The 12,586-nt window shown below is 36.7% G+C and overlaps 1 gene segment (V, D, J or C); it reads right to left on the reverse strand.

The window, feature by feature from the left end:
• Window positions 1–9,850: 9,850 nt before the first annotated feature.
• On the reverse strand, window positions 9,851–10,310 carry LOC116895786. The segment is given in 2 exon segments: window positions 9,851–10,155; window positions 10,265–10,310. Coding segments are annotated over 2 exon segments (351 nt in total).
• Window positions 10,311–12,586: the final 2,276 nt, after the last annotated feature.

A 12,586-nucleotide genomic window follows, 5' to 3' on the forward strand; every position in this document is an offset into this window, starting at 1 on the left:
TTAATAGTCAAACCACACATTTTATATTTTCCCTTTCTACGCTTGCTATGCTTGTTTAAAATGCTCTTCATGAAACTAAACCAGAGAACAAGTCTTTAATGGGCCTTTCTGAGAATTTCTTTGCCAATGCAACTAATCAGAGTCTCTTTACCTTAGTCTCAAACACACTTTTCAGGGGAGAACAAAAAGCAGCCAAATCATTCACCAAAATGCTACAAAAACAGTCTCTAGGTCACACACTGAAGTTCTTTTCCACAGAAACATCAAGGACAGGACTACACAGCAACAAAATCCTCCTTATTTCAACTAGGATAGCTCATTAAGTCCCACTCAAAGCATTCCATGGCTTTCCAAATCCAAAGTCCAAAAATCTACATTTTTTCCAAACAAAAGCTTGGTCAGGCCTATCACAGCAATACCCCAGTCTCTAGTACCAGCTTCTATCTTAGGTTTACTGCTGTGAACAGACATCAAGACCAAGGCAAGTCTTATAGAGGACAACATTTAATTTGGGATGACATACAGATTTAGAGGTTCAGTCCATTATCATCAAGGCAGGAGCATGGCAGCATCTAGGCAGGTGGTAAAGTGGAGCTGAAGACTGTGAAGGCAGGCCTTGGAGTTCTACATCTTCATTTGAAGGCTGCTAGCTTCAAATGACTTCCATGTAGCTATGGTGAGGGTCTTAAGCCCAATTTCCTTGTGTAACACCTAATCCAACAAGGCCACAACTTCTAATCCTGTCATTCCCTGGGCAATGCATATATGAACCACCACTAATGGGAAATATGTTCTTTGTCCTAATTATATAATAGCAAGCTTCTTCTTCAATATCTATTTTCCTTAATTCATTTACATAATGAGGCAATAATTCTCCTAAGTTCTCTATGAGTAGTTGTGAAATTAATTGAAATTTATTTCATTTAAAACTTAGGAGACATTGACACACTCCATTGCTATTAAATAGTGGGTAGTAAGAGCTCTATGGCTTATTCTGCTCCTCTATTCTTTCCATCGTGCTTAAGGATTGTTTTGGAATGTGGCTTCAAAGACTGCAGTATGACAACCTCATTTTTTTCACAAAGCTGAAAAGTATAGTACATTATAAAGGTAACTGATAATGATGTGTTCCTTGATCCTTCTGCATTATTATGTTCAATCTTGTGATATCTCTGATTGGGATTTAAATTGACTACTTAGTGCAGTGATTCTCAAACTGCTAATTCTGTGACTTTTAATACAATGCCTTATGTTGTCGTGGCCACCAGTCATAAAATTATTTTTTTTTTGCTATTCCATTACCATAACTATAACTGTGAGCTTATAGGCACCGGTGGTATTAAATGATCATACTTCACTTTGAGAAGATTGCTGTGATAAGCTGGTTATTTGAATGAATTTGCTAGGATAGCATTCGTGAATTAATTTTTGAACCAAGAGGGTTCATGTATTTCACCATTAGCTCATTTCTTCTGTGTTTAATGCCTCAGTTAAGCACTCACAGCTTAAATTATTTATTCCAGTTGGGTAAATAATAATATTCTAAAAGAACCTATGGTATTGCATGCATTAAGCAAAAGAAAAAAGAGTTTTACTAGTGCTAGGTGGATAGGTGCCTTGCAATTTTATGTGCAATACAAATACAATTCTCCCCATTAAAGGAAGGATTTGATGAGATAAGAAAAAGCAAAGCTATTTTGTATGGCAAATATAGCTGTATACGTCAACTTCCAAGATTAAGCTCTTTATGTTAGTTCAAATTGTATGATAGGTTTAGGAATTCTTGATGCTTTTTTTCTTTTGTTGGCAAGTACATTCTTAGGACAATTTTATGCTTTCAAGGAGTTAAAATATCAAAGTTCTAGATGAAAATGGCTGGCTAATTACAACTAGGAAACATTAAGTTTGATTTTATAAAAGTCATTCAGAATCATGCTTATTATGTATGCAAGCCTCTCAAAGATAGTTTATTACAACATATCTAGGTTTGACATGCACATCAAGCCTGAAAGATGCCTCAATGGGTTAAAGCACTTGACAGCCAAATATATCAAGTGACCTGAGTTTTATTCTTTTGATCCATGGAATGCATTTGATAAGCTGAATACAGGATTGCTTAACTGGGTATCTCTAAGGTGAAATAGGAAGCAGAAAGGGGAGAATCACTACAAACTTTTCAAGACAACTAATTCAGAGTAAAAATACCCTGCACATCAGTAGGAGGAATTAGGTCCCTGCCATAATACCATATGGAAAGAAAACCTTGGACCTTCATATATGCACATGCCCATCATTGTATAGATCTCTCTCCTTTCTCTGTGTCTGTCTCTGTGTCTGTCTCTGTCTCTGTCTCTCTCTCTCTTTCTCTCTCTCTCTCTCTGTCTTTTACACACACACACACACACACACACACACACATACCACATCACACGTTTTAATCATATTTTCATTCTTTTCCAGCATTCTCTTTCTATTCTCTCTCCTCTCAGTTTAATTCACTTTTTTTTCAGACATGTCTTCCTATTTTCATTTCTTTATTCAGAGTCCAGTATCTTTAATTATGATTTCCTATAAGAACATGTCCATGACGGTGTCATATTTACTCAAAAAGTACTTTACCAGCAGCATTACCACAGAGAAATATGACCTCCATTACCTCTATCAGTTAAATGACTCTAGACTCTCAGAAACAGGTAAAGCATTATTATGCTCTTCTCTGTAGTGATGTAATAATGTGAGTGAATAATTATTTGGCAGAGGATTCTGTACAGTGTTCAATGAACGGCAGTTGTAAGCTAGGTTTTATTGTGACAAGCCAGCACAAGATTCTGCAGATCTTGCTTTCTAGACAGGACAAAATTTTTGTTAAGAATCATTTATTTTTTGTACAGATGTATACACATACACGTGTGTGTGTGTGTGTTTGTGTATGTGTGTGTGTGAGAGAGAGAGAGTGTGTGTGTGTGTGCATGAATGTGTGGCTAATTTACTCAAAGCTGAGAAAATGGCATCAGATACATTAGTGCAGCACTATAAAATTTGCTGCCTCCACACATGTGATGATAACTGAACTTATGTCCTCAACAAAAAAATCAGGGCTCTTTCTTTATGAATTCAGCCTGAAAACTGGATTTTTGGACTCTGAGCCAGAATAAAGTTTTATGCTGCTTTGATGAGCGTATTTTATCAGAGTAACAGGAAAAAATAATGATGCTAAGAGATTTTAGTGTAAATAGCTAGAAAGAGGGGCTTTTGCTGCTTTTTCAATTGAAGATGCACATTTCTTTGAATCTCTGTGAAGGAGAGTCATATCCCCATGTTAAATTGCTTAAGAAGATCACCAATCTTAAGCACCCAATATCATAATATTTCTATGGGCATATCTTAGTGATTCTATTCTGGCTTCAACTCCCATATGATCTCAGTGATTTTCCTCTGGCTTCAGCTCCTATATCATCTTAGTGATTCTGTTCTGGCTTCAGCTCCCATATGTGCATCTTTCACGTTCATTCCTTTTTACTTGTCCCTTCTACATCCTTGACCTCTACTGACATAAATACAGCCTTTGAAAATTATATTCTCCTTGGAGTTGAAGCAGACCTGGTGGTGGTAGAATATGGTATAGAACAGAGGAACTTGAACATCAATTAAGTATTTCTTACGGAGTAAATCCCCAGTTTTGAAAATTATATATTATGTGATGAAAGAGGACAAAGATATAAATAGTATCTTGAAACATCCAAAGAATATTATGATATACAGACAATACACAGTGAGGAACTCAGGGAACTCAGGGAACTCACAGGATTCCTGATACCGTAAGGTTTTGATTAAAGTACCTTGGTAGAGCACAGATCACCTAGATGAAGATAAGAAACTCATCCTTCCAGAGACTCCTGACACCACAGTGATTTTAAGTGTTCTCCATATTTACTTCAAGAGCATTTCAGTATCAGACTAAGAGTAAAAATGTTTGTAATAAATAACATGAAAAGCCAAATGTGAAATGAGTATAATAGAGACAACACATAAAATGGATACAAAGCTAAATTTTTTGTAACATTGTGATGGACTTTTTGGATTCGGAAAAGGATATGTACACAGAATCCATTTGTAAGTATAAATCTAATACAAAGATCTGCTTACTTTCATTCTATCTTTGTAGAAGTTCATTGAGTTCTACAGAGTTTTCTATAGAGTGATTCTGAAGAATTTTAGTGTGTAATGTAATTTATTTGCAAATTTTTATGATACAGTTTAGAATTTTTTTCAAGTGTGTATGAATGAATAATACATCTTTAAATTTCTGAGATTATTTAAGGAGGCCAGTCACCATTCTTAATAGGAATGTATTTCAAAAAGAAATATGAAGAAAATAAGTAATAGAAAAAATATAGCATTTTTATAATACCACTGAATCAATTCTTTGACCGATAAAAAGTATCATGTTGTCAGAAGGCAGATATGTTATACTCTTCTCTCTCTTGGCTACCTGAGTGCTCAATGGCTTATGCTGAGTCCATTTAATGAACTGAAATAATACTGTAGTTGGCTCCAGCCTTGCATACCTCTACTGATTTGCATGTAGCCAAAGCACAGCCCACCTCTGTGAAGATTTCATGAAAGGATGTTTACACTATGTGCAGAAGCCATTCTCAGTGAGGATACAGCATCAACATGAGTGTTCTCCCTGAACTCCTAGCACTGCTGCTGCTCTGGTTTTCAGGTAAGTCAGACAGAAGTGGAGCACATTGTGGTGAATGTTGCTTTGCTATTTATGGAAATTATCTTACTATATGTTTAATATTTTCTGTCTGTTGTACCTATTCAACCTCAGGTATGAGATGTGATATCCAGATGAACCAGACTCCATCCACTCTATCTGTATCTATTGGAGAATGAGTGATTATCTATTGCCATGCCAGTGAGAACATTAATACTTGGTTATCCTGGCACCAGTAGAAACCGGGGAATGCTCCACAACTACTCATCTATAAGGAATCCAATTTGCATTCTGAGGTTCCATCAAGGTTCAGTGGCAGTGGATCTGGAACAGATTACTCTCTCATCATCAGCAGCCTCGAGCCTGAAGACATTGCTACTTACTACTGTGTACAGGCTAACAGTCTTCCTCCCACAGTGATAAAAGTGATAACACAAACCTAGTGGGTCAACATTGTAAGTCTGCGCTGCATCAGTTGCCGCATGTAGTGTCTGCACCTATTAATATTTATAATACCCTCCTGGGTTGATAAACCATTTTGACGGTTATGGGAAACTGCCAGTGTGGTCTGTCTCTTTTCAAGCCCAAGATCACAGGGGTGACAAAATGTATCACAATTTACTTAAGAGTACTTTATTTTCTGGTTCGCTAATCCTAACTGTGCTGGTTTTTGCAATTCATACAGTTGAAAAAAACAAAAAACAAAAAACAAAAAACTTCTAAGTGTACTTCAAGATTGGCTATTTTTAATTCAGGGAACTCATGTCTGCATAATAGCAACATCGTGGCTTGTGGATTTATATTGTATTCTGTGATATCTCTTGAAACTTACATTTTATATAGCTGACATTAGCTTGGGATAGTGTTATGGTAGGTTCGAGAAATCTCAGTTGTGTGTGTGTGCAAGGTGGAAGAGGTAGTTCATAGGCACACAACTTGGGTATATGTTATCTTTGGCTATTTCAAACCTATTTCTTTCAGATCCACATGGTTTAAATGGAGTTACTCAAAGTGCCTTCCCTCTTAATAAGGCCACAAAAATGAAAAGATTGTTCAAATTATATCTGTGCTGCTTAAGTCATGTCTGCAAAGTATTTTCATCATGGCAAAGCAAAGGTTATGAACAGTAGGGAATTAATATTTTTGATTACTTAAAGAAAGTTAATTTTATAAGTTCAGTATTCTTAATGCTCATTCACAGTATATCTGACCAAACCATGATTTCTGTTGACAAATAAGTTGATGAATGAGTCTTAATATTCTTTGTTCCATAAAACACTACACTGTAATTTTTCACTCCTATAATATCACCCTATGGAGTTTTATACACATGATTAACGTTTCCATTAAATATAACATGGTAGAAAATGAGAACATTATACAAAAACACAATTTGGGAAATATTATATTGGAAGTACTGGTAGTCAAAGAGTTGGCAGTAGATAATCTTTTTATAAGTAAGCATCCATATGGAGTAGTACAGTGAGTAGAAAAGAAAGAATGACATTGACTATGTAACAGACTTATTCATAGTTTCCTTTCTGAATATGCAAATAAGCCAAAATTCAATCAAGAAGACAAAGTGCTAATTCTCTTTCTAAATAGCTGCCTGCTTACAGAGATTAAAAATCCGTTCATTGATTGAACATTTTGAACAATTTTTTTTTGTAATATAATTTCCAATAGTGTTGTTTAATTCAGGGAATTTAATGAAATTTGAGAGTCTAATTAGGAGAGATCAGTAGGGACATGCTACAATAAGCAGGTCATGTGAATAGATATAAAGAGTGTATTACCACCTTGGTCATTCCATTGTGCTATAGGAACAAGATTCTAGAGCACATGTTCAGTCATTTTGTGTTTTAATTGCCCAATGAGCCCTGGTTTCTGGAGAATATGCAGACCTACCTTACTTATAGCACTCTATTTTCTAACTGTTAGATACTACGTTATAATAACCCGTTAAAGGATATAATGCAGATGCCACACTTCTGTGTTAGAGTGCATTTTCATGTATATCATACCTTCATTTTGATGATGGTAGGCCAAGCCGATTGTGCAATGCAGATGCCTAATACACAGTGACCTATATGCTGATGAGCAGAATATAAGTTTCTGTGCTATGGAAGCAGAAGACAATGACACAGACTTAGGCTCTTGACTCTACTAAAACTTGAGAGTGTCTTGTTATGCCAGGTTTCATTTGAAAATATTCCCAGGCAATAGAGGCTACAGAAGTTCAGGCACACTGACAGAAATCCAGTTTCACACTTCTGTTACTACAAGTGACTTATGTTCTGACTTGCCCAATTATGGGACAGTTACTCCAATAGTGGCCAGAGGAGACAGGTAAAACACCTTCAGAGCCCAGGTTCATGATGATGAAGGTGCAATCTGGCCACTGTCTCTGAACCTCAATGAGACTGTTGACTTTTGCATAATTAAAACAATGTAGAGCTATATTTAAAGCACAACTGCTAGATTGTTGAAATACTGTCAGGGACTATAATCCTTGGTTCCTGATGAAAGGACACTCATTGTTGGGGTTTGGAGAAGATGAAGAAGAATATCCAAACTCATCAGCTGCTTGAACAAAATTCTCTTATAATTTAGGTGAGTGTGAAAGCCAGAACTCTAAGGACTAGAAGACTTTTTATTTTTACATGAGTATGAATTAGATGGTGAAGCATTAAAACCAAATTATCAAAAAGTATGGTTTGTAGAGTATTGACAAAACATAAATATAGAAGCTGATATTTTACACATGGACCTAAAGCTTCCACCAAATTCAGGGTCTTATTTTGTCATAATTCAAAGAGATTGGGAAGACTTTGATCATACATTGAAAGATGAATTATTTATATCTCATGGAGGTTCATTCTGTGTTTAGATGAAGATAATACACACACACACAAACGTGCGTGCGTGTGTGTGTGTGTGTGTGTGTGTTTTTTAAAATCATTTTAAGGCAAAAAAAGTGTGTGGACTTATCTTTTTGTTGAAAAATCTGTACATAAATTTGTTCCATTTTTGTTTGTTTGTTTGTTTGTTTACTTTACATCCAAATCACTGTTCCCTGTCCTGGTTATTCAGACACACAGCACCCATCTCATTCTCTTCTGAGAGGGCAAATTCGACTCCTCCAAATTATCACCCTATTCTCATACATTAAGTCTCCGCAGCAGTAGGCATATCCTCTCCCATTGAGACCAGACAAGGTAGCACATTTATGGAAATAGAATCCACAAGTTGGCAGCAGCTTAGGGATAGCTCCCAATCCAGTTGTTGGGGAAACTGCATGTAGACTAAGCTGAACCTCTGCTGCATGTGAGCAGCGGCCCTGGGTTCCAGCCATGCAGGCTCTTTGGTTACTGGCTCAGTCTATGAGAGCTTCCAAGTTAGACTATTTTACTCTGTTAGTCTTCTTGTGGAGTTCTTATGACTTCCCTGAAGGTCATACAATCCTTCCCCAAACTCTTTCAAAAGACTCCCTGTGCTATGTTCATTGTTTTGCTGAGATTCTCTGCATCTGCTTTTGTCTGCTGCTACTGGGTGGAGCCTCTCAAAAGGCAGTAATGCTAGGCTCCTGTCATGTCTGTCCCTTTGATCCTGGTTTACCTCACTCAGGCAAACATTTTCTAGTTCCATTCATTTGCCTTCAAAATTCATAATGTCCTTGTATTTCATAGCTGGTTAGAATTCTGTTGCATAAATGAACCACAGTTTCTGTATCCATTTTTTGGTTGCAGGACATCTTTATTGTTTCCAGCTGCTGTCTAATACAAATAAAGCTTGTATGAACATAGTGCAGCACATGTCCCTGTAGTGTGTTGGAACATACATTGGGTGCATGCCATGTAATTGTATAGCTGGATCTTCTGGCAGAACTGCTTCCGATTTTTTTTTTTCCGGAGCTGGGGATCGAACCCAGGGCCTTGCGCTTCCTAGGCAAGCGCTCTACCACTGAGCTAAATCCCCAACCCCTACTGTTTCCGATTTTTATGGAAAATAATCATATTGATTGCCAGAGTGGCTGAATAAGTTTGCACTAAATTGAAATTCATTCAATTGAAAAGCTTCTGAAAAGCAAAGAACACTATCAATAGGACAAAACAGCAATCTACAGGTTGGGAAAGGATATTCACCAACCTGACATCCAACACAGAATGTCCAAAAAATATAAAGAACTAAACATGTTGACACCAATAAACCAAATTACCCAATTCAAATCCTGGGCACAGAGCTAAAAAGAATTCTCAACAGAGGAATCCTGGATAGTTGAAAAGCACTTAATGAAATGATCAACCTTCTTAGTCATCAAGGAAATGCAAATGAAAGTAAACCTGATATTTCATCTTGCACTCACCAGAATGGCTAAGATCAAAAACTGAAGTGACAGTTCATGCTGGTTAGGATGTGAAGCCAGAGGAGTACTCCATTACTACACATTTATTAATAACTTTAAAAAAATAATTGGTGCTAAAATAAAAAATTGCAGGTAAAAATTATTTTACCAAACACATAAACATTTCTAATAGATCTACTCAAATGGAAGGGCAATTATTAATTTTAAAATATGGAGCCAGTCTTATATTATAGAAGACGAATAAGGTTTTAAAATCCACTAGTCCCTTCAAACAGGTGCTTGGATAGAGTAAAATTTACATATAGACAAGAATTCAAAAAGGCCACTAAAAGCATCAAAACCTAATACTGATGTTTGTAAATAGGTCTTGAGACCACATACACTTCAAATCGTTGATGTGCAACTAAGATCCAATTTCAAAATAAACACTAGAGTTTTGTCTGTCTTAAGCTTCAACATGGCATACCTCTACTTTGTACCTCCAAAATGCCATTCAATAACTTTTCTGAGAATATCACTTAGATTCTTCAGGTACAATGACGGTACCAGTTCATGAAGTCTACAGAGATTAAGTAATGTTTGTACTGCTGAAGCATACAGGGTACAGAGGAACCTCATGGGACTCTCATGCCCAAACCATGCAAACTCTTCAAAGTCTGACTACATCTGAGGCATTATGTCAGTAATGGAACCAAAAGAACAGCTGTGAAAACCCAACCTCACACATCTGCAACTCTGGGTGGTTTATGTTATGGTTTGTATCACCGTGGGGGCCAACTATTATGCTGAAAGCAGAAATATGTGGCAACATCTTCTGGCTGTAGGCTGCTGATGGTGAGTGTGTAATCTGTACCAGATCCACTACCACTGAACCTTGATGGGATGCCCGTATGCAAATTGTTTGTATTATATATCAGGAGTTTGGGAGCTTCTCCAAGCTTTTGCTGATACCAGTCTAAGTACTTGTTAATATTTTGACTTGCTTTGCAGTTGAGAGTGACTCTGTCTCCCACAGATGCAGACAGGAGTGAAGGAGACTGGGTCATCTGGATGTCACATCTCATGGCTGATATTGGAAATACACATCAAACACATACTGTTAATAACAGGAAAAACATAACTTTTCAAAGTACCAGGTACACTTCTGAAAGTGTTTTTGATATTGTCCATCTTACCTGGGACCCAAAGCAGCAGCAGCCCTAAGAGTAGAACTGGAGCCATCATGACTGGCCTGTGTCCTGTCTGGGACTGAATACCAAAGCGTGCAGATTGTCTAATAAGAAGGCATAGTTCAGTGGGCTGTGTTCCTCAGATATGCAAATCATGTGGTCTGGCACTGCTGCTTGGCTGACTTGCCTCTGTAACTTAATAAAGACATGATATCTCTGCCATACTCAGAAGGAAAGTTGGGATGCATAGATTTTTCTGACAGGAAATGTGATTATTTCTCTTGAGAAAGAGAAGAACAGTGTCAGCCCAGGCTCCTGTAAAGAGTGCATTATGTTCATTAAAATTTCTGCTGTGCTTTCCTCAAGAGAGCTCCAACTCATACAGTAACTGTTCTCTATGACACAATCCTATACCAGAAAAGATCTAGAAAACAGTACATAGGCCCCTTTTATATGTGCCTGGAAAAACTATTGGAAACACAGTGTCTTCCCTTTTGCTCCCCTCCCCTGATCCTCTTAATATGAAGTAGGAAACATACAGAAAAAGCAGAAACTCTGATTGGGGATTTAGCTCAGTGGTAGAGCGCTTGCCTAGGAAGCGCAAGGCCCTGGGTTCAGTCCCCAGCTCTGAAAAAAAGAACCAAAAAAAAAAAAAAAAGAAAAGCAGAAACTCAATACACAATGAACAGGAAAACAAAAAAAAATGTGATTCTTAAGTAACAGGACCAACATTCACTAAACTCTCATCTATATAAATTTGATGTGACTGTCTGCATTCATGACTGTTCTGAATTATGCATTACTGCTTCCCATCTTGTGGGTGATCTTTCTCTGATGTTGTCTCAGATCATTACTCCTATCATCTCTCATAGGTTTTGACGCTAAACATTATCACAAGCAACAGCCCTTACTCTGCTATGTGGTCATTCAGACTTTAAATGTTTCATGGTCCTTAAAAATCATAAACATATTTTCACTTTCTTCTGTTTTTATATATGTAATAAACAAAACTTTATTTGAATCATATCAACATAGTCTACATATTACATAAAATATAATAGGGATTAGAGATAGTTTTAAAAACAAAAACTTGGTAGAATTTCTGATTAGAGATATATACACTAACACCCCCTCCATGTTTTCTAAGTGAGTCAGTGAAACTAATTGTTTTCCAGTGACTGATGATGTCTAATGCCTCAAAGGAGTAATATACATTGAATGCTTATGGAAGGGATATACAGTAGTTGTTACATCAATACACACACATTTAAATTCATGTACCAAAATATTGTATTTAAGTCCTAAGCATAGTATACAGTCATTTCCAAACTTTCAAATGTGAAAAGATAAAATAACAGTACTCCTTATAGCAATTTATCTTGCCATTTGGGTTCTATAGACTACAATTTGCTTCAGACTCCATGACCATAGAACAAATGATACAGGGAAAATTGAGTGGCTTGAAGATTGAATGGTTGATGAAAGCTCCATGTCGTCTATCATGCCCATTAAATACCCAGAATAGAGGAAATAGCTCCTAGAAAATATAAAAAAAGATCAGTGATGGTCCTATGTTCACATAGAGGCTAGACTAATCCCCAGAGTGTCCTTTCTTCACTGTAAGCCATATCTTTATTTCTCCATAATCAAGGAAGCTGGGCCATACCAGTACCTTCAGTGAAGCCAGGTAGAGCATGTGGCTCTAGCTGATGTGCACATATGGAAGCCTCTGCTTGGAATCCTCAATAGGACTTGTAGAATTTGTTCTTTCTCTGATATGAAGGTGAAGATCCTTGATCCTTTTTCTCCTGCAGTTCTCAGTGACTGAGCTTCTAGTATAGATTTAAAAGAAGCAAGACTCGATAGGAAGAATCTGTAGCACTGGATATATTTATACTATCATAAGGTATGTGGTAAATACAGATTCCTTTTGATTAACATATGTAAAATTAAATACATCTGTATAGAATGTAAAGAATAAACTGTATACATTTGTTGAACAGAAAAACTTTTTCGTCAAAGATATGTGTTTCACTGAATAAAGGCACTTGTTGCTGTAGAGAGGATCTATTTTTGTTTTCCAGTGCCCTAAAATGGCTAAAAACATTGATAATTCTAGATCTACAGTATTTGATTGCCACTTCTAACTACCAGTAGCAACAGATATGTACTTGTCTCACCAGCATACATGCATCCAGGACACACATACACATAAACAGAAAATAAAGTAGAGCCAACCAGGGTAGAATACCAGAAGAAAGAGAGACAGGTCAGAATGTAGTGTGATAAGATCACTATTGATTATTGATTATTACTGGTTAGAAAACA

The sequence above is a fragment of the Rattus rattus genome, chromosome 3 (genome assembly GCF_011064425.1).
Source record: "Rattus rattus isolate New Zealand chromosome 3, Rrattus_CSIRO_v1, whole genome shotgun sequence".
NCBI classification, from domain to species: Eukaryota; Metazoa; Chordata; class Mammalia; order Rodentia; family Muridae; genus Rattus; species Rattus rattus.